Source organism: Gigantopelta aegis, chromosome 7 (genome assembly GCF_016097555.1).
Source record: "Gigantopelta aegis isolate Gae_Host chromosome 7, Gae_host_genome, whole genome shotgun sequence".
Taxonomy (NCBI): domain Eukaryota; kingdom Metazoa; phylum Mollusca; class Gastropoda; order Neomphalida; family Peltospiridae; genus Gigantopelta; species Gigantopelta aegis.
The window spans coordinates 20417448-20441097 of NC_054705.1; the positions used below are offsets into that span (position 1 = coordinate 20417448).

The 23650-nt window shown below is 36.6% G+C and overlaps 1 protein-coding gene across 1 annotated transcript in view; it reads left to right on the forward strand.

Moving 5' to 3' along the window:
• Nucleotides 1-23650, forward strand: part of LOC121377109 (glutaminase kidney isoform, mitochondrial-like) — a 39814-nt gene that overhangs the window by 6860 nt on the left and 9304 nt on the right. Inside the window, exons 3-12 of the mRNA XM_041504986.1 lie at nucleotides 576-712; nucleotides 2516-2645; nucleotides 8078-8157; nucleotides 9730-9893; nucleotides 13312-13403; nucleotides 14976-15034; nucleotides 16481-16547; nucleotides 17971-18021; nucleotides 19935-20111; nucleotides 21981-22112. Of these exons, the coding sequence (XP_041360920.1) occupies nucleotides 576-712; nucleotides 2516-2645; nucleotides 8078-8157; nucleotides 9730-9893; nucleotides 13312-13403; nucleotides 14976-15034; nucleotides 16481-16547; nucleotides 17971-18021; nucleotides 19935-20111; nucleotides 21981-22112 (1089 nt within the window). The remainder of the gene's footprint in view (nucleotides 1-575; nucleotides 713-2515; nucleotides 2646-8077; nucleotides 8158-9729; nucleotides 9894-13311; nucleotides 13404-14975; nucleotides 15035-16480; nucleotides 16548-17970; nucleotides 18022-19934; nucleotides 20112-21980; nucleotides 22113-23650) is intronic.

The following is a 23650-nucleotide window of genomic DNA, read 5'->3' on the forward strand; positions in this document are numbered from 1 at the left end:
GTGGTTTTGATCATAGATAATGCAGGGAACAATATTTCAAAATCTTAGGTAACAGGAACTTAATTCATGTGAGTCTTACTTAAGTAACCACTTGTTCGGTTATGTGAATATAGTTCTCGTAACCGATGAGTTAGGCCTACCTAATCCTAAAACACTTGAACTACGGTTCTGTGCTACATTGGTGGTTCAAATGTATTTAAAGACATAAAGCAGAGCCGTAGCTATGATGTTTTGTTGGGGGGGGGGGGGGGGAGGGGGGCAACTGAGTAGTTAATAGTCTAAACTCCTTAAACGGTTGAGAAGATAATTTTCTTTAAGTTTCTATAATGTTTTCCGGATTCCCCACCCCCCTAGCTACGGCCCTGCATAAAGTGGTTTTCACTTTCATTACTGATATATAGTACTTTTAATTTTAGAATGTAATTGTTCACCACATAACCGATTGGCGGTTCTCGTGATTTTAAAGTTGCATAACCGACACGCAAACAGAACAATGGATCTCGTGAAATGTTGTGCCCTGTAATTTTTTTGTCATTCAGATTTGATTATGATGCATGTGTCTTTAATTATCGCAGGTGTTATTCAGCACGGGACTCACAAAGAAGGATCCCAGATTGAAGGAATGCATACAGAAGATAAATAGCGTCAGGACCGATCTGGCAAAGTCAGGACACGAGGGCGTCGTCAGCCTGGACAAAGAGAAGTTTCGATTGTGAGTCTGTTACTGTGATTATTATTCCTCAGACAGGTTTGGGCTTTCTAGAATTCAAGCCAGGACGTAGCCCAGTGGTAAAGCGCTCGCTTGATGTGCGGTCAGTCTATGATCGATCTCCATCGGAGAACCCATTGGGCTATTTCTCGTCCCAGTCAGTACACCACGTCTGGTGTATCAAAGGCTGTGGTATGTGCTATCCTGTCTGTGGGATGGTGCATATAAAAGACCCCTTGCTGCTAATCGAAAAGAGTAGTCCATGAAGTGGCGACAGCGGGTTTCCTCCCTCAATATCTGTGTGGTCCTTAACCATATGTCTGACGCGATATAACCATAAATAAAATGTGTTGAGTGCATTGTTAAATAAAACGTTTCCTTCCTTGATTCCTGTTACTGTGATTATTATTCCTCAGATAGGTTTGGGCTTTCTATAATTCATGCCGGGATATAGCCCAGTGGTAAAGTGCTTGTTTGATGTGCGGTCGGTCTTGGATTGTGAGTCTGTTACTGTGATCATTATTCCTCAGGTAGGTTTGGGCTTTCTAGAATTCATGCCGGGATATAGCCCAGTGGTAAAGTGCTTGTTTGATGTGCGGTCGGTCTTGGATTGTGAGTCTGTTACTGTGATTATTATTCCTCAGATAGGTTTGGGCTTTCTAGAATTCATGCCGGGATATAGCCCAGTGGTAAAGTGCTTGTTTGATGTGCGGTCGGTCTTGGATTGTGAGTCTGTTACTGTGATTATTATTCCTCAGGTAGGTTTGGGCTTTCTAGAATTCATGCCGGGATATAGCCCAGTGGTAAAGTGCTTGTTTGATGTGCGGTCGGTCTTGGATTGTGAGTCTGTTACTGTGATTATTATTCCTCAGATAGGTTTGGGCTTTCTAGAATTCATGCCGGGATATAGCCCAGTGGTAAAGTGCTTGTTTGATGTGCGGTCGGTCTTGGATTGTGAGTCTGTTACTGTGATTATTATTCCTCAGATAGGTTTGGGCTTTCTAGAATTCATGCCGGGATATAGCCCAGTGGTAAAGTGCTTGTTTGATGTGCGGTCGGTCTTGGATTGTGAGTCTGTTACTGTGATTATTATTCCTCAGGTAGGTTTGGGCTTTCTAGAATTCATGCCGGGATATAGCCCAGTGGTAAAGTGCTTGTTTGATGTGCGGTCGGTCTTGGATTGTGAGTCTGTTACTGTGATCATTATTCCTCAGGTAGGTTTGGGCTTTCTAGAATTCATGCCGGGATATAGCCCAGTGGTAAAGTGCTTGTTTGATGTGCGGTCGGTCTTGGATTGTGAGTCTGTTACTGTGATTATTATTCCTCAGGTAGGTTTGGGCTTTCTAGAATTCATGCCGGGATATAGCCCAGTGGTAAAGTGCTTGTTTGATGTGCGGTCGGTCTTGGATCGATCCCTGTCGGTAGGCCCACTGGGCTATTTCTCGTCCCAGCCAGTGCATCACGACTGGTATATCAAAGGCTGTGGTATGTGCTATCCTGTCTGGGATGGTGCATATAAAAGATCCCTTGCTACATATACTAATGAAAAAATGTATCGGGCTTCTTCTCTAAGACTATGACAAAATTACAAAATGTAATCTAGTGGATGAGATTTTGTATATGTGGCTTTATCTTTTAGTGTTACAGATCAAGTTTAATTTTTATGGCAATTTACAATTTTTTTTACAGAGTTATGGCCTTTAATTTAGGAGATCTAAAAATGTGTTGGGCCCTGTAGGGGACATAAATTGCTTTAGCAGTACTCTCAGAATGCTTGCTAAGTATTCTTCTCTTGATTTTGTTTAGCTGCATATCGGACAACAATCTTCTCATAGCAAAAGCATTCCAAAACAAGTTTGTGATTCCTGAGTTTCCAGACTTCTGTCAACAGATTGAGAAACTCTACTGGAAAGTGAAGGCCAACACATCGGGAAAGGTGAGTCAGGAGTGAATTTGTTTTAGTGTATAAAAACAAAGAAAAACAAAAGAAAAAAAAAAAAAACAGAAAAGAAAAAGGGAAAAAAGCTTGTTTACAGTACATTGTTGTGTGTTAGTCAACTTTGTGGAAAGACCTACCACTTATTTTGACCCTCAGTATCTGGAGAGCCCTTTGGAATATGGGGGGGGGGGGGGGGGGGGGAGGGTGCACACATCAGGAAAGGTGAGTCAAGAGTAAAGTTGTTTTAGTATATAGTCCGTGTTCTCACTGGGTCAGCATTAAAAGGGTGGCTGTGTGACCCCACCCTTTCAAAAAAACAACAGAAAAGAAAAAGAAAGAAGTAATAAAAAAGGGAAAGCTTGGTTACAGTATATTGTTGTGTGTTAGTGGAAAGTCCTACCCCTTATTATGACCGTCAGTATCTGGGGAGGGCCTTTAAAATATGTGTGTGTGCACACAACCAGCACCTTCCCCATGAATCCATGCTTCATACACATAGAGGGCGGGATGTAGTCCAGTGGTATATTGCTCACTTGATGCGCGGTTGATCTGGGATTAATCCCCGTTGGTGGGCCCATTGGATTATTTCTCGTTCCAGCCAGTGCACCTCAACTGATACAACAAACATGTATATCAAAGGCCGTACTATGTGCTGTCCTGTCTGTGGGATGGTGCATATAAAAGATCCCTTGCTACAAATGAAAAAATGTAGCGGGTTTCCTTTCTAAGACTATATGTCAAAATTATCAAATGTTTGACATCCAATAGCCGATGATTAATAAACCAATATGCTTTACCAGTTTTTGCCAGAGGGTAAAACAGGTATGGCACCATACCCAAATGTTTTGCATATTTTATTTTTTTAACTTAACCTTTTGACAAAATTAATGACTCTTATCTATTACTGTATGATTTTCTTAACCCTAACCCTAAACGTAACCCATTTTCTTTCTGGGGGAGGCCTCCATACCCACTGTCGACTGTTATTGCATTCAATACCATAGTGCCATATCCAAAAATTTCTTTTGGGCAGAAACACTGTCTATAGTGGTGTGATTAAAGAAAACAAATTTCACCCTTGGATCCATGCTTGATACACATGCATGTAGTTTAATAAGGAAGGAAACGTTTTATTTAACGACACATTCATCACACTTTATTTACGGTTATATGGCATCGGGCATATGGTTAAGGACCACACAGATATTCAGAGAGGAAATCCACTGTCGCCACTTCATGGGCTACTCTTTTCGATTAGCAGCTAGGGATCTTTTATATGCACCATTCCACAGACAGGATAGCACATACCACCGCCTTTGATATACCAGTCGTGGTGCACTGGCTGGAGCGAGAAATATCCCAATGGGCCTGCCCTGTAGTTTAATATTTCTGCATGATAGGTTAACCTAATTCTAAATGGCGTGCTGTATTTCATTTACCGAATTGTGTTATGGAGATCGAGTTTCCAATTTTCCTTCCTAATATCAATATAGCTGTGATAGAGAGACCTGTCGCTATCAAAGCGAGATCATCCTGATGCCCATTTGAGGGTTTATTAATAGAATGTAATTAATTTGCTGGGTAACCAATAGCAACCAGTGAAATCCGACTAACATGATAGTGTTAACTGTCTGCTTGTCTTCGAAATTTCATTACTTTCAATCAATGAGCGTTTGTTTGAGCATCACAGCAAACTTTCAAATTATTGAACCGGACTTGTGTGTTCAGTATTCTGATAATGTTGGAGCACTTTTAGCACGAACCTCAGTTTGTCAATTAATGATCTACTGTAGTGTGGGACGTAGCACAGTGGTAAAGTGTTTGCCTGATGCACGGTCGGTCTAGGATCATTCCCTGTAGTTGAGCCCATTGGCCTATTTCTCATACTAGCCAGTGCACCACGACTGGTATATCAAAGCCGTGGTATTTGCTATCCAGTCTTTGGGATAGTGCTTATAAAAGATACCTTGTTACTAGTGGCAAAATGTAGCAGGTTTCCTATCTAACCCATTGGGCTATTTCTCGTTCCAGTCAGTGTTCCACAACAGCTGTAACAAAGGCCGTGGTATGTGCTATTCTGTCTGTGGGATGGTGCATATAAAAGATCACTTGCTGCTAATCGAAAAGAGTAGCCCATGAAGTGGCGACAGCGGGTTTCCTCTCTCAATATCTGTGTGGTCCTTAACCATATGTCTGACTCCATATAACCGTAAATAAAATGTGTTGAGTGCGTCATTAAATAAAACATTTCGTGATAACGTTGAAACACTTTTGGCATGGGCTTCAGTTTGTCAATGAACGATCTACTGGAAAGTGTTTGCCTGATGCGCAGTCGTTCTAGGACCGATCCCCATCGGCGAGCCCATAATCGGGTTGTTTCTGAAACCAGGGTGTGCACTTTATGGTCGCCCGATCGCCCATGGCGAGTCAAAATAGCGCTGGGCAAGTCAAAACCTTATCACGTGTCGCCCACTTGGCAACCAAACATTTTCGCATATTGTAGTATGTATCAAAATGCAAATAACTAATGTTTGTAAGAGATCGGAAAGTTATTTTTTATTTATTGTTTTCTACTGGTTTCCTATTAATATCTGCACAACTAAACCCATACAGGATAATAGCGACCATTTCCTCAGTATATCGAAGTCTAAAATCATTTGGAATGCCTCGACCGGTTTTGATTATGTATTTGGAAAACCTTCGGCCACGTAAATGTATTTGTATGTTCAATCAAAACACCTCGGCCATGTCTGTCTTTACTTTCCATTTAGTTACAATCGGAACAACTCGTCACATTCCGCTACGTTATGTTTATGAGCCTGAGGTTTTCCAACATTTTTGTTTCTTACGGAATATACAGTCTACTATACCAAACACCCAGTCGTCACTGCCAATAAAAAAAGAAAGAAATGTTTTATTTAAGGATGCACTCAACACATTTTATTTACGGTTATATGGCATCAGACATATGGTTAAGGACCACACAGATATTAAGAGAGGAAACCCGCTGTCGCCACTACATGGGCTACTCTTCCGATTAGCAGCAAGGGATCTTTTATTTGCACTTCCCACAGGCAGGATAGCACAAACCATGGCCTTTGTTGAACCAGTTATGGATCACTGGTCGGTGCAAGTGGTTTACACCTACCCATTGAGCCTTGCGGAGCACTCACTCAGGGTTTGGAGTCGGTATCTGGATTAAAAATCCCATGCCTCGACTGGGATCCGAACCCAGTACCTACCAGCCTGTAGACCGATGGCCTACCACGACGCCACTGAGGCCGGTCCCCTGCCAACGATGTCAACAACAGCTGTCATTGCCTGTGCACGTGCGAGTGTTAAATAGGAATGCTGGTCAACTCACTCCAAAGCCAACTCACCCAAGTGTTTGGACAACTCATTCCAAACTTTACTGTCCATAAATAATTGTGACAAAATAAAAAATTGATGTCTACAACTTTGGTGTCATTTTATTTATTAATATTACAGTGAAACTCCGCTATTACGATCACTTATTAAAGGGTGTTATATTGGGGAGCTCTTAATATAGGATAAATAATAATCTATTACAATGAACTGTCAAGCCTAATTTAACGTTTGTGAGTTTGTCCCTTATTTTCTTAAAGGAATGATCAGGCAAGGCTTTTGGAGTCCAACTGGTGTGCATATTCAACAATATTAAATGCACATTAGCTTAAAATGTTGGTATATTAATTTTTAAAATGGTAAAGATACGAGTTGAATAAATAGTGTGGGGCGAATTGACCAACTGCGTTGGGGGCAAGTTGACCTGCTCCCGTTAAATAGTGTTAATTATTTAACTTGTGTTGTATGTTTATTTCTCTAGCGGATGTGATTATTGTTTGTATAGATTGCTGTCAGGTTAGTAATTTTTTCAATTCCTTGTCATACGGTCATAAAAGCACCTTATTCATTCCAAGACAGAGCCTTGGTAAAACATTCCAGATGTTTGTTTGTGTGGGTCCCGTGACAACATAATAATTAGAATTTAATTACAACAGTTTGTAATAAAACTAAAACAAGTTCTGTTTCCTTCTTTTGTCTTGTTATTATTGTTTGTATGATATGATAACATGTTTTTATAGTGCAATTTAAGTAAGTTCTTTTTTAAAACGAAATTCGGTCGCAGGCCATTCAAAAGTTGTACGGGCGAGTCAAAGTGTTGCTGTGAGTGGCCCGATTGGCCAGTCAAAACAAATCCAAAGTGCGTATCCTGTGATACTAGCCAATACACGATGGCTGGTATATATAAATGGTTGTGGTATGTGCTGTCCTGTCTGTGGGATGGTGCGTATAAAAGATCTCTTGGTAGACCTAAAAATGGAAAAATGTAGCAGGTTTCCTCTCTGGTTATATGTTAGCATTACCAAATGTTTGACATCCAATAACTGATGATTAAAATAAATCAATATGCTCTAGTGGTTTTGTTAAACAAAACTAACGATAATGAATGATCTATTAGAAAAAGGTGATTTATTTCTATTTCAGTATACTTTGTTGTTTCACTACCCCTAAAAACCGGGCCCTCAATAAATGAGAATTCCTTCAAAGATGGCCATTTTTCACCGTCCCTTTATGAACACCATTACGGAAAAGAACATCTCTAAACTGGATACCATTAAAAGTGGATTTTTTACATGGTCCCATGAATGTCTGGTTTAGAGGGGTTTCACTGTGATATATTTCCTTTCATAATTAAATTAAAGGGACAGACCCTAGTTTCAACCCGTGAAAATTAACACTAAGTTCAGTTAATCTACAAACCTGTAAAATATTTGGATAAACTTACAATAGAGTGAAACATGAGTCTGTGACTTTGAAATGGTGAAATATCCTCCAAAATAGACTAAAACTCGACTCCATAACTGTTACTTCTCAGACACACGTGCGTTTTTAAAAATATGTAAAATGTATTTTGTGATATTAAAAACACCAGGATGACCAAAAATTATTCGAATGTGCGGAAATGGATAATCTAAACAATAAAATCTGAGTAAAGTATGATTTCAGTTATCACAAGCGGCTCTAATTGTAAAAAAATATGCCTTAGTGTTTAAAAACTAGGGTCTGTCCCTTTAATGGTCATTAATATTTTATTTTTTTAGGTAACAAAATGACATACATGTATGAAAAGTAAAAGATTTATTATAAACATGCAGAAAAAAGTATTTTGCTTTATTTGTTTCCCCACGACTGGCATATCAAAGGTCATGGTATGTGCTACCCTGTCTGTGGAAAAGTGCATATAAAAGATCCCTTGCTGTTAATGGAAAAATGTAGCGGGTTTTCTCTTAGAAAAAATTGACAAATATTTGAGATTTAATAGCCAATGATTAATAAGTCAATGTGTTCTGGTGGTGTCGTTAAACAAAACTAATTTTTTCATTAATGTTTTTTTACTCCACCAGGTGGCGTCTTACATCCCTCAGCTCAGTCGGTACAGTCCAGATTTATGGGGAGTTAGCATCTGTACAGTGGATGGCCAGAGGTATGATATTGAATATAATACACACTGGCATAAATCCCCAATATTGGATGTACAGAGGTATGATATTAAACATAATACACATTGGTATAAATCCCCAATATTGTATGTACAGAGGTATGATATTAAACATAATACACATTGGCATGAATCCCCAATATTGTATGTACAGAGGTATGATATTAAACATAATACACATTGGTATAAATCCCCAATATTGGATATACCGAGGTATGATATTAAACATAATACACATTGGTATAAATTCCCAATATTGGATATACCGAGGTATGATATTAAACATAATACACACTGACATAAATCCCCAATATTGTATGTACAGAGGTATGATATTAAACATAATACACATTGGCATAAATCCCCAATATTGGATATACCGAGGTATGATATTAAACATAATACACATTGGTATAAATCCTCAATATTGGATGTACAGAGGTATGATATTAAACATAATACACATTGGTATAAATTCCCAATATTGGATATATCGAGGTATGATATTAAACATAATACACATTGGTATAAATCCTCAATATTGGATGTACAGAGGTATGATATTAAACATAATACCCAATATTGGATGTACAGAGGTAATGATATTAAACATAATACGCATTGGCATGAATCCCCAGTATTGTACGTACAGAGGTATGATATTAAACATAATACGCATTGGCATGAATCCCCAGTATTGGATGTACAGAGGTATGATATTAAACGTAATACACATTGGCATCAATCCCCAGTATTGGATGTACAGAGGTATGATATTAAACATAAATACCCAATATTGGATGTACAGAGGTATGATATTAAACATAATACGCATTGGCATGAATCCCCAGTATTGGATGTACAGAGGTATGATATTAAACGTAATACACATTGGCATCAATCCCCAGTATTGGATGTACAGAGGTATGATATTAAACATAATACGCATTGGCATGAATCCCCAGTATTGGATGTACAGAGGTATGATATTAAACATAATACACATTGGCATAAATCCCCAGTATTGGATGTACAGAGGTATGATATTAAACGTAATACACATTGGCATGAATCCCCAATATTGTACGTACAGAGGTATGATATTAAATGTAATACACATTGGCATGAATCCCCAATATTGTACGTACAGAGGTATGATATTAAAAATAATACACATTGGCATAAATCCCCAATATTGGATGTACGGAGGTATGATATTAAACATAATACACATTGGCATAAATCAACAATATTGCATGTACGGAGGTATGATATAAAACATAATACACATTGGCATAAATCAACAATATTTCATGTACGGAGGTATGATATTAAACATAATACACATTGGCATAAATTCCCAATATTGAATGTACAGAGGTATGATATTAAACATAATACACTTTGGCATAAATTTCCAATAATGGATGTATATATACAGAGGTATGATATTAAAAACAACACAATATAACTTACTTGGTGGACAGAGATATGATATTCCAAATTTTTGGTAAAGGCAAAATGTTTATTTCTGGTGAATTCTTGGTTTTGTTTCAGGTATTCGATAGGCGATTTATCCGTGCCATTCTGTCTCCAGTCAGTGAGTAAACCGATGACCTACGCTCTCCTTCTCAAGGAACTGGGATCCAGTCTTGTACACGAGTATGTGGGGCAGGAGCCAAGTGGAGTGACGTTTAACCATATATCTCTGAACCATCTCAGTGAGTACTTCTAACTCCACTGATTTCAAATGTGGGGTGGAATTTTGTGGTCTCTTCAGGTGTCTTATGATGTTCGCAGGGCTTGAAATTAAAAACCGCACCTCAACGATGGTAAACTGTTATACCTGGTCTGGTACTTATAAAACCTTTAGAGTCTAGACTTGAGACTCTAATAGAGTCTGAGACAGCAACGTCATGACAACGCCAAACAAATTGTATGCGTGTGACGTCATTAGAAATGGAGTCTGGACTCTTAAAAGTTCTATAAGCACAGGTCCAGGTGTATATTATGTGCTAGTATTTAACACTTGTGCTTTTGAAATGTCTACATACGGCAAAGTAACCTTTAATTCAGTCATGTTGATTTGCTGCAAAAGTAACTTTGAAAAAAACTTCAAAATTGCTGTCATGGCAATGTTTTTAAAATATTGCTTTGGACAAAAGATTCTTAAGTTCGAGCCCTGCATTCATCAGTGGATCGTTTCTAATACCGATTTGTCCAGCATCCGTCTGTCTGTTTGTCTGTCCTTCAACCTTTTCTTTAAAATCTCTCTTTTCCTACAGTTTTGATTGAATTGTTCTGAAACTTGGTACAAAGATCCTCTGTTGCACTCTTCCCAATCTAATACAGAGATACAGTTTATTTAGGATATTTTGAATTTTTACTGAACAAATTTTTTAAAATTTATAATATAAAATAAAAAGACTATATTTTCCTAGAGTTTTGATTGAATAGTTCTGAAACTTGGTACTAATTTTAAGATTCTCTGGGGCAGTCTTCACAATCTAATAGAGAGATACATGTATATTGGAATTTTTAATACAAATATTTAAAAAAAAAACCCACCAGGTGGTCTTTACAAACTAACAGAGTTTTAGAATTTTTAATAATTTTTTTTAATTTAAATAAAGATTTACAAATTAATTTATTATCTACTACTGACAAAACTGAAAATTAAATAGTGGAGCTCTACAGGCTGATAGTCTTGTTGTTTTTTCTTTTTTCAATTAGTGCTGCATAACTGGTTTGTCCTGTCTTGTCTGTGTTAGGTGCTTAATAGAGGCCACTTACTTATAGGTGGTTGCTAAATAGAGGTGGCTGCTTAATGGAGGTGGTTGCTAAATAGAGGTGGCTGTTGAATAGAGGTGGCTGCTTCACAGAGGTGCCCACTTGTAGAGATGGATGATATTTAAAGGTGACTGCATAATAGAGATTGTTGCTAAATAGAGATGTCTGCATAATAGAAGTGCCTGCTTAATAGAAGTGGATGCTTAGCAGAGGTGTCTTCTTAATAGAGGGGCATTCTCATTATTGGTGGCTGCGTTATATAAATGAGCAGTCACACACGAAAACCTACAAATTAGCATGATGTCAGAAACCGAGTAAACACGGCTCAAAGTTTGACGTCACATGTATGTAAATGCGGAAGTAAAAGTTGACATGCTGTTTGCGTTGTTTGTTTTGAAAAATTTAGAAGATGACATCTTCTTTACATGAAGATCAGTTTGAAGTAAACATATATCTGTATGTACAATAGTGTTTGGTTACTATTTTGTATTTTGTACCTGAGAACATCGGTCGAGATTGTTAGCAATACCATCAGTACTTTGATACACATTTACAAGCATAGGGAGAAGTCCAATATATTGATATGGTATGCAAGTATCACACCTTTTCCAGAAGTTAAGCTACTGTCACACCTTGCCGGATAGGGTCTGACGGAGCGAAAGAAAATTATCTGATGGTGAAAGTCGTCTCCGTTGCTGCTTGAGGCCCTTCGAACGGAAGAACACCCGATATTTAGCGGATAAAACGCACAATGACCGTACAATCACCAGACAAGTACAGGACAATTACCGGCCACTGTAACGGACATTACCGTATGAGTAACAGACAAGATCCGGTGAAAATGAAATCGGAAATCATGAGAAACTGACAAAACGTTCTTCAAATGTATTTGTACAGGTCATGTGACGGACAGAACGGGTATAAATAGTCCGGTGAATTGAACAATTGAATGGATCAAGAGGGGCTCTGTAGAATGTTTGTTACTTGGTGATTCTGGGACCTACTCGTTCGAGGATCTCATCAAACATCTCAGGGGGCAACCTCATGAAGTTAACAAATGCCTTCTGGTCTTCTCTCCGCAGCTCCATCATGAGTTTGTCATAAAGACCAAACTGTCGCCACCTCTCAGGGCCCAGCCATGCCCTAGACCACCATCTCTGCTGCCCCCTACTCCTCCTGTTCTCTACATGGGCATAGATGTTGAGATTGGCATCTAGCAGGTCAATCTGTGCCTGGATCAGGGCCACTTGATACTGCAGGCGGAGTCTCACATGACACTCCATCATGAAGGTCCTCACGGGGGGCAATCAGCTGTGATTTCAGGAGTGATCTCATCATTGTCCATGATGCCCTTACTGCCCAGCGTTATGTTGACGTTATTCTAAGACCAGTTCTCCAGCCACTTTTGCGCCGTCACCGAAGACCAGGAGGTCCCCTTCTGTTTCATGCAAGTATGAACCGAAAAAACAATGTGCACACTTTTGTATGTCACTCAACGCGGAGTCATACAGTGTGCACATTGTTTTTTCGGTTCATACTTGCATGAACCAAAAAATAATTGCAGTCAGCTCTTAAATATATAGCATTACTTTTTAATTCTAACTCGGCTTAATAAGATATTTTTGAAATGAGACTGAAAATTCCCAAATTTTAGTAAAACGACACTAAAATTCCCAATTTCAAAGCCATGGGTGTAAAGTCAAATTTTAGAAATACAACTCTGATTGTAATTAAAGGTGGTTGGTTCTAGGGTCTCCACGAGTATGTTGCAGGCCGAATCTAGCAAGACTAGAGTCTGTTCACAGGACTCGGTACCAGTAGAAGCTAGGGGGAATACAATATGATCAACTATAACACAATGGACAATGTAGGACAATAATTTCAGCAGTAGATAATCAATGATATACGTTACACAATAATTATATGATCATGCACTAGTTTCTCTTTTTAAATTGGCCGTCCGTCCGTCACAACACTGAACACATCAACCAGTTTCTAAATGCAATACAATGGTATGATTTGGCATCCATATTCAGCACTGGAAATTAAGATGCATAATGCTATTTTACCTTTTCCCTCAGTTTCATTATAATCTAGTGTAAGTATCAGGTACTGTACTCTTAGTCTGGGTCGAGTTTGACCTGCAGGTACTCAATATTTTGGACTCGAGGAGGCCCTAGTCGGTCCAGAAGGTGACTGCTTAATATGCAAAAGAGCATATTTTAAAAATTAAATGCAAATTTAAATTTTTCAATAGTAAATTATTCATAACTTGAATGCAGGTTTGCACAGTGTTACGCAAACTGTTCAAATTATATTTTCTTTTCTTCTTTTTTTCTTTTTCTTCAGATAAACCTCACAACCCTTTGATAAACTCCGGTGCTTTAGTTGTGTGTTCCCTTCTTAGACAAGACATGGATCCCGCTGACAGATTTGATTTTGTAAGTACTGACATAAATACATTTATCATATAATATCTTACATTTTCAGTGCAATCAAAGTATGTGATATTTTTCAGATCACATACTTTAAGAATTTGATGACTTTGCAAATTAGATGTAAATTAGTCGAGGTTTCGGCACTAAGTTTATTGACATTTAAGCAAACGTACTTGGGTGACACTCCATGATTGACGTACGCATTCATAGTCATCAAAATAAAAACATTTCAATGGCAGTTTGACACTAAAAGCTGTCCTGCGTTCAGAAAACAAAAAACGTTAGGCATAACTTTATTTTGATGTAAGGACATCCAAAATGACGTTATTTCCATCCAAAAGTACACCGTGCCACATATTCTTACATCATTTAAAAAATCTAGTAATGGCGGACTGGAATTAAAGTTGCGTGTACAGTTTACAAAAACACGTATTCAGCTTGCTTATATGATAAAGAGATTATTACCCTCGTGTATTTCGGTATCGTCAATATCATATATTAGGAATAAAAATAATGTATTATGCTCGTCAGAGGCTCGCATAATACAATTTTTATTCCTAATATATGATATTGACGATACCAAAAAACACTCTGGTAATAACCTCTATTTATCATATAATATCATATAATATCTAGCATATCCAGTGTAATCAAAGTATGTGATATTTATTAGATCACATTCTTTCAGAATTTGATAACTTTGCAAATTAGATGTGAATTATTCGAAGGAAGGAAGCAAATGTTTTATTTAACGATGCACTCAACACATTTTATTTATGGTTATATGGCGTCAGACATATGGTTAAGGACCACACAGATATTGAGAGAGGAAACCCGCTATCGCCACTTCATGGGCTACTCTTTTCAATTAGCAGCAAGGGATCTTTTATATGCACCATCCCACAAACAGGATAGCACATACCACAGCCTTTGATATACCAGTCGTGGCAATCTATTATGAAGTACATGTACACGAAGTAGTATATGAAGTTGTGTTTGTACTTTGAATTACTTCCCTTGCCGTTATCTTTATTTACTGCAAATAGTTAAATGGTACAGGCTTCAGTGGTAGGTACAGGGTTCGCAGTTTTAACGACTCAGTGGGTAGGTGTACCAGTCATGGTTCACTGGCTGTAGCGAGTGAATTAATCAAGATCACGGTTCTACGTTTATTAACATTTAAACAAATGTACTAGGGTGACACTCCATGATTGACGTGTGCATTCATAGTCAACAAATAAAAACATTTCAATAGCAACTTTACACTGCTGGGGGTGAGGGGGGATTAGGATTTGCAGATCAATTTCTATTTCACATGCTAGGTAAAAAAAAACCACAGACTGCTTTTTGCTTTTTACATGCTGCTATTTCAAGCCTGTATTAACGGGTATTATTTTCTTTCAGATATCAAAGTATTTTAAGATGATGGGGAGGGGAGGGGATTAGGGTTTGCAGATCAATTTCTATTTCTCTTTCACCTGCTATATAATTAGGTCTAGAAAAATGGACTGGTTTTTGCTTTTCACATTCTGCTATTTCAAGCCCTGTATTAACGGGTGTCGTATTTTTTTACAGACCTCCAAGTATTTTAAAATGATGACAGGCAACGAATACCTTGCTTTCAACAACTCAATGTGAGTAATGTATGTAATACAGGAATGTATTACATAGGGGTAATTTGTGTGCTTCCTTCCTCTCAAACACATCATTCATTCATTCATGCATTCATTCTTTCGTTCTTTCGTTCATTTGTTTGTTCTTTCATTCGTTCATTCAATTGTTCATTCATTTACTTATTTATAAAATAATTGCACTTATTTATTCACTATTAACTTAATTTTTTTTTTTTTATTGACTTGTTTATTAATTAATTTATTAACTTATTTATTAATTTATTTATTATTTTATTAACTTATTCATTTATTTATTGACTTATTTATTAATTAATTTATTAACTTATTTATTTATTATTTTATTTATTTATTTATTAACTTATTTATTTATTTATTATTTTATTAACTTATTAACTTACATGTATTCATTTATTTATTGACTTATTTAATAATTAATTTATTAACTTGTTTGTTTATTTATTTATTTTTATAACTTATTTATTTATTTATTAACTTATTTATTGTTTATTTATTATTTTATTAACATTTATTTATTTATTATTAACATTTATTTATTTATTTATTTATTTATTTATTTATTTATTCAGACATCACTGTTTGAGAGAAACTGTCACTCTGGCTCTCCATCACTCCTCTAAAACTATAGTTCAGAGAGAGTAATTTTCAACTCCCCTTGGCATGTGAATTTAGAAAAAAGTTGTACCGCAAAAGGATTAAATATCTGTGCTCAGTATGATAACATCTTAAATAGCTCTCCGTAATCTAAGTCACTGTCCTCAGTCTTTTTTATGTTGAAGTCTGTTTATTTATTTATTTATTTATTAATGAATTATTGAGGATACTCCCCGAGTGTCTTGTGATATCATAATTTATCAGCACTAGTTGATAAAAGTATGAAATCCAAGGTTTGACAAGGATTTTTATACTTTTATCAATGAGTGCTAATATATTATGATATCACAAGTCACGAGGGTGGTATTCTTTTTATCATTCATTATCTTTCTTTTCATTTACGAAAATTGTAAACAATGTCAGTAATGTGGGTTGAATGTCACTATATTTGGCAGGGTTAGACTCGTTAACTAGCAGAACGACAGTGGCATGACGTCACTAAAGATAGTTTTAGCGCTGAAACATACACAGTGACGTAACAAAAGAAGTGATATCTCCTAGGAGAATATCGCAGGAGATATAACAAAGTATAGTGCCAGCGATATCTCCTACAAAAGACTTTAATGGATGATAAATTTATTTATCTCACTGACTAGCTTGCTCACTCACTTACTCACTCACTTACAAACTCACTCAGTTTTCCACTCACTTGATCACTAATTGACTTATACACTCAATCACTGTTAAACTCACTCGTTCATATTTTTAACTTATTAATTTACTTATTACTTACTTACTTATTACTTTTCTTACTTCTATTACTTTCCTGTTTAGATTTCTTTCTGAAAGGTTATCTGCTGACAGGAATTTTGCTTTGGGATACTACTTACGGGAAAACAAGGTTTGTATGGCAATGTTTAAAATCTGTGTCACTTTCTAGGATGATCTGACTACATGATTGTAAAAATTTTAATTCTTAATAAAACAAAAACACCTTTCAATCTGTTTCAACCCTGTCAGTCAGTTTCCTCCAACTCTGTCTTCTAATTTCATTTCAACTTATTTTTGTGCTTATATCCAATTAAGGTTCAAGCACGCTGTCCTGGGCACATGCACACCTCAGCTATCTGGGCTGTCTGTCCAGTTTGTTTGTTAGTGGTTAGTGAGAGAGAGGAGGGTGTAGTGGCCTTACACCTACCCATTGAGCCCTTAAGAACTCGCTCTAGGTTGGAGCCGGTACCGGGCTGCGAACCCTGTACCTACCAGCCTGTAGTCCGATGGCGTAACCACTGTGCCACCAAGGCCGGTCTTCTGAGCTGTCCACACCATCACCTAGTCTTTACCTACATGTATGTAGGGTCTCCACGAGTACTTGAGTACTCGGGCGCGGGCCGAGTCCAGTAAGACTCGAGTCCGTTCACAGGACTCCCAGTACCTGTGCAAGGAAGAACACTCTCATTTAATGTATATCTTTTTACCATATATAATCATTTTGCCATAATATTATTTGCTTTCCGCCGGTTACATTATAGGGCTATGAGACATGGAGGGGAAACAAAAATTGAATGTGTAAAATGCAATACAATGGCATGATCTGGCATCCATGTTCAGCGCTGGAATTAAGATGCATGCTGCTATTTTACTTTGTTCTTTAATCTCATTATCATCTAGTAGTAAATGTCGGGTACTCGGGTACTCGGGTCCGGGTCGAGTTTGACCCTCGAGTACTCGAGTCCAATATTTTGGACTCGTGCATGCCCTACCTGTATGTAAACCTAATTATTACCTACTGGTAATAGTGTACATCTGATTATTGCTTATATAAACCTACTTATTACCTACCGGTAATAGTGTACATCTGATTATTGCTTATATAAACCTAATTATTACCTACCGGTAATAGTGTACATCTGATTATTGCTTATATAAACCTAATTATTACCTACCGGTAATAGTGTACATCTGATTATTGCTTATATAAACCTAATTATTACCTACCGGTAATAGTGTACATCTGATTATTGCTTATATAAACCTAATTATTACCTACCGGTAATAGTGTACATCTGATTATTGCTTATATAAACCTAATTATTACCTACCGGTAATAGTGTACATCTGATTATTGCTTATATAAACCTAATTATTACCTACTGGTAATAGTGTACATCTGATTATTGCTTATATAAACCTAATTATTACCTACCGGTAATAGTGTACATCTAATTATTGCTTATATAAACCTAATTATTACCTAATATATGTAAAAGTAATTATTATGTATGTAAATCTAATTATTACTCTTTTTATTTTTATTCTTTCAGTGTTTTCCGGAAGGAACAAATCTAAAAGATATTCTTGACTTTTACTTCCAAGTAAGGTTCTTTCAAGAAATATTGTCTTAAACTTGTTTTGATACAATCATTTACTGATGTGATGGCTATTTAATATTCTGTGTTAACATTAAAGGGTGTATACTATCAAATCATATCCCATAGATGACAATTATATAGTAACATGTGTCTAAAACTCCTACCTGCAGCGCGTCAACCGACATAAACGCCACAGACATAAATACTACCACCCCTCACCCGTAAAGTGAATTGGAAAAAAAGTCGGGGTCAAGCTGCTCATTTCTGAGATAACGGGTAGCATCTATGACTACCCTAGTTTCGCACAAATTTTGAGTACTTTTTTTTACAGGTACCCCATACATGTTTCAAGCACAAGGCTACTTGACACAGTGGTACTAGATGAAATAAAATTGCATACATGTTTTGCCCAGATAAAACTTTTTTTTTTACAACCAACACACTGACAGTTATCTTCAATCAACAGACTTGTGTTGTTCACTTCTCTTATCAAAAGTTGGGTGCATCTTGAACTTTGACCCAGCTGGATGTTATTTGGTTTAGTGCTACCTATAGGCATGTAATGTTTCATTAACAAAACTTTAGCATATTGTATAATTACAAATTAATTTAGTTTTGATTTAATAGTCTGGGATGAATTTAAAAAAACATCGTAATCCTAGTTTTGCACTGAAACATAAATCTATGACAAAACTACACTTGTTAATGCTATTAAAGCTGTATCCTAACCGGCTGCGAGCGATGCGAGTGACTATTTTAGAAATAATTTATTTCAATTGCCATATCCTAACCACACGTGCGCGACGCGACATAAACCTGTCGCGTCGCGCTCGTGCAGTTAGGATACGGCAATGGAAATCAATTATTTCTAAAATAATCACTCGGATCGCTCACGGCCAGTTAGGATACAGCTTAACAGTGCAACAAATATAGTTTGAAGTACAAAAAATTTCTTTTCTTCTGTTGTTAAAATGCTCCATCTTCTGTAATAATGTAATTTTTGGCATGAAATGGATGGCAAACATAAATATAAGTGTATGACCAGTATAACTGCTAGTTACAGACGTAAACTTGTGATGTTTTGTAAAATTGGTTCCAGGTCCATAAAAAAGTAAGATAGTATTTATGGGTTTTGGTTATTGACAATATTGGTGGGCATTTTGCTGAGTTTAGTGTTTTTAAATATAGATTTTTTTTTAAATAATTTTTATCTTATTTTATTGTTTCTACTTTTTGTTAAATTTAATGTTTCTTTGCATAGCTTAAAGGTTAAATTTAGTGTTTTTAAATACCGCTTTTTTTTAATGTATTTTTATCTTATTTTATTGTTTGTACTTATCGTTTTAATTTAATGGGCCAAATTTACGAAACCTGTTTTTAATTTTTAAAGACAGGTGTTTAAGCATGTAAATGTATGTAGTTGTATGCATGTTAGTCATAAACAGGCTTTAAAAGTTCATCCCATGTTTGTTTTTATAGCTTATTTATATTTATAACTATTTAATATTTATTTATTTCAACTTATTTTTGTACTTATATCTAATTAAGGTTCAATCATGCTGTCCTGGGCACACACCTCAGCTATCTGGTCTGTCTGTCTAGGACAGTGGGTTGGTTGTTAGTGGTTAGTGAGAGAGAAGAGGTTGTAGTGGTCTTACACCTACCCATTGAGTCGTTAAAACTCGCTCTGGGTGGGAGCCGGTACCGGGCTGCAAACCCTGTACCTACCAGCCTTATGTCCGATGGCTTAATCACGACAGCACCGAGGCCGGTATCTATATAGGTCCAGTGGGTTATTATTCGTTCCAGCCAGTGCAGCACAACTGGTATATCAAAGGCCATGGTATGTGTTATCCTGTTTGTAGGATGATGTATATAAAGAAACATTTAACTTATTCCAGTATTTCTGTTTCTAGCTTTGCTCTGTGGAAATCACGTGCGAATCTGGCGCAGTTATCGGTGCCACGTTTGCTAATGGAGGAATCTGTCCCATCACGGATCACAAGATCTTGGACAGTGACGCGGTGCGCAACACTCTCTCTCTGATGCACTCCTGTGGCATGTACGACTACTCGGGCCAGTTTGCCTTCAAGGTATCACACCACTATTTTTTTTGTTTAACCTTCTGACTACTGCAGGCGAGATATCTCATACCGACATCATGCCAGTCGACATACTGTACACTATACAGTGCATTCCCCAATTCATATTTCCCACCGTTTTGCACACTATACTCGCCGGAAAGACTTGTATAACAGGAAGCAGAAGACAACTCAGCTTCCTGTATGTTTTAGTTTTTGTTTTTCAGCTGAAAATAACATGTTTTTCGGCAAGTATTTTTTCTTGACAACAATGGCGGCACGTCACGGTCATTTTCAGGGATCGATAGCTGATTGTGACAGCTAATTTGATAATAAATGTTATCGTTTTACCAACAACGAAAATCACCAAATATTGGAATATGAATCATAGGTCATTTGTTTTTAAAAATCTGGTCAGAAATTTAACCATTATTATCGGGAATAATAGACATAAATACTGGACAGCTGGCCGCAAATACCAGTAAGTAAGCATGACTTTTTCGATTTTTTGCCTAATTTTAGTCAACATTAACTGATCTATAATATCATACAAAATATAAAAACCCATGAAAATAATACTTACTGATTCAAATATGAACTTTATTTTATGTATTTATAAATTATTTAAGTGAATATATGTGAGGAAAAATTATAAACTTGTACCCACTCAACATGGTTTTTGTCAAAAATTAATCCAGTAGTCTAAAGGTTAAATTACCGATTTTGTGTTCATACTGGTGGAAAGAAATAAGGGATCACACAAATAGTAACAGCGAATATTGACTGCAACCAGAACCCTGTAGCCCTGTGGTAAAGGCCAGAGTTTCTGGAATTTTTGTAAAATCTACTACTTTATTTTAAGTTAATACAATTTTACTAAATAATATTAATAATCAGATATGGGGGACAGGATTTAGCTCAGTTGGTTGAGTGCTCGCTTTAGGTGCTTGCGTCGCAGGATCGAAGCACCTTGGTGGATCCATTCAGCTGATTGGGTTTTTTCTTGTTCCTACCAGTGCACCACAACTGGACAAAGGCCGTGGTATGTGCTGTCCTGTCTTTAAGAAAGTGCATATAAAAGATCCCTTTCTGCATTAGTTAAAATGTTGCGGGTTTTCTCTGATGACTACGAGTCAGATTTAACAAATGTTTGACATCCAATAGCCGATGATTAATTAATCAGTGTGCTCCAGTGATATCATTAAACACACTTTTTTTTCTTCTTTTTTTAATCAGATATGACACCTAAAGAGGGAGATAGAGCTTAAAAACACTAACATTGGGGGTTTGGGGTGGGGACAGAATATTCATATTTACAAAATAGACTTAACTGCAACATTCTACCTTTTTGTTTTCTGTATAGCTGAATATCACTAGCAATGAGAGTGGGGCTACCATAATCTAGAAGCCCTAGGTAAAGCACTCTCATGATGCGTGGTCAGTCTAGGATCGATCCCCATCAGTAGGCCCAGTGGGTTATTATTCGTTTCAGCCAGTGCAGCACGACTGGTATATCAAAGGCCATGGTATGTGATATCCTGTCTGTGGGATGGTGCATATAAAAGATTCCTTGCTACTAATAGGTTTCCTCTCTAAGTCTATATATCAAAATTACCAAATGTTTGACTTCCAATAGCCGGAGGACGGGACATAGCCCAGTGGTACAGCACTCGCTCAATGCGCGGTCGGTGTGGGATCGATCCCCATCAGTGTTGAGTGCGTTGTTAAATAAAACATTTCTTTCTTTTCTTTCTTTTTTCTTCTAATAGCCGATGATTAATAAATCAGTGTGTTCTAGTGGTGTCGTTAAACAAACAAACAAACTTTAATCATCCATAATCCATCTAGCCATTTATTGTGTGTTACATTCTGTTCTTGTAGGTCGGCCTGCCAGCCAAGTCTGGAGTGTCTGGAGCAATTCTCATCGTGGTTCCAAACCTGATGGGAATCTGTATCTGGTCTCCACCTCTAGACATGTACGGAAACAGTTGCCGTGGGTTACAGTTTGCTGAGGTTTGTTATTCTCGCATTTTTTATTGCACCAAACTTAAAGGTGATACATGTCATGTATATTAGAGTTACAAGTACCATATTTCATTTTTTATTTATTTTTTACATTTATTTGTGATAAATAACTTCAAATTAATTTACCTCCATGTATATTTATAAATGACTTCAAATCAATTAAAGGTGCTACATGTATATCAGTTACAATTGTCATATTTCACTATTTTTACATTTATTTGTGATAAATAACTTCAAATTAATTAAAGGTCCTATATGATAGTTACAATTGTCGTATTTCACTATTTTTACATTTATTTGTGATAAATAACTTAAAATTAATTTACGTCCATGTGTATTTATAAATGACTACATGTATATCAGTTACAATTGTCATATTTCACTAATTTTACATTTATTTGTGATAAAGAACTTCAAAATAATTAAAGGTGCTATATCATAGTTACAGTTGTCATATTTCACTATTTTTATATATATTTGTGATAAATAACTTCAAGTTAATTTACCTCCATGTATATTTTTGGCATAACTAATATTACATTTTTAGCACCTTTAATATCATTATTATACAGTGATAAAAATAAGCAGAAATTTTCACTAGTCCACCGGACAAGTATATCTTGAAATCTACTTGTATTTGTCCACCAATATTATCACTTGTCATTTTAATTACGGTTATATGGTGTCGGACATATGGTTAAGGACCACACAGATATTGAGAGAGGAAACCCACTGTCGGCACTTCATGGGCTACTCTTTTCAATTAGCAGCAAGGGATCTTTTATATGCACCATCCCACAGACAGGGTAGTACATACCACAGCCTTTGATATACCAGTCGTGGTGCACTGGCTGGAACGAGAAATAGCCCGACAATGTTTTTGACTGCTCAAAATGAAACTGCATTGAAACTTTTTACTTGTCCATTGGATAACCATTGAAGTACATTTTGCTTGTCGAGCAGATTTGCACTTGTCAGGACAAACGGACAAGTACTTATTTCGAACACTGTTATATAATGTTTCAAATAAGTTGGCAATATTTAAAACATAAAAACAACATAATCTCTGGGTTTTTTCTACCATAGATAGGAGATCACATGTCAATAGCTTACCAGGCAATTTAAATTGTATCTTATCTGGGGGGTGGGGGGGTGGGGGGGGGTTAGTGATTAAGAAACAAAAGGACCTTGTTTCGGTATGATAAAGTGAATTATCTCCCCTTGACAGTGATTGTCTGTCATGGCACTCAAGCTAGCAGAAATCCTATCTGTCCACCATTGTAACATCTTCAGCCACCATACCACCATTTACACGTGTTGTTACTTTGTATAGCAGCTTAACACAGTCTGGTTTAGGAAATAGGTCTTTATTAAAAACATTTATATAAAAATACTGCAATGTTTTTTTCAAATCATTGATGATTACAAGTATAGGTTAACCTCTGTAGTATACAAATAACCCATTGGTTTGAAGTTACCCGTTTTTAGTACTAAATTATAACTGTCGGAGTAATATGCTGCCACTT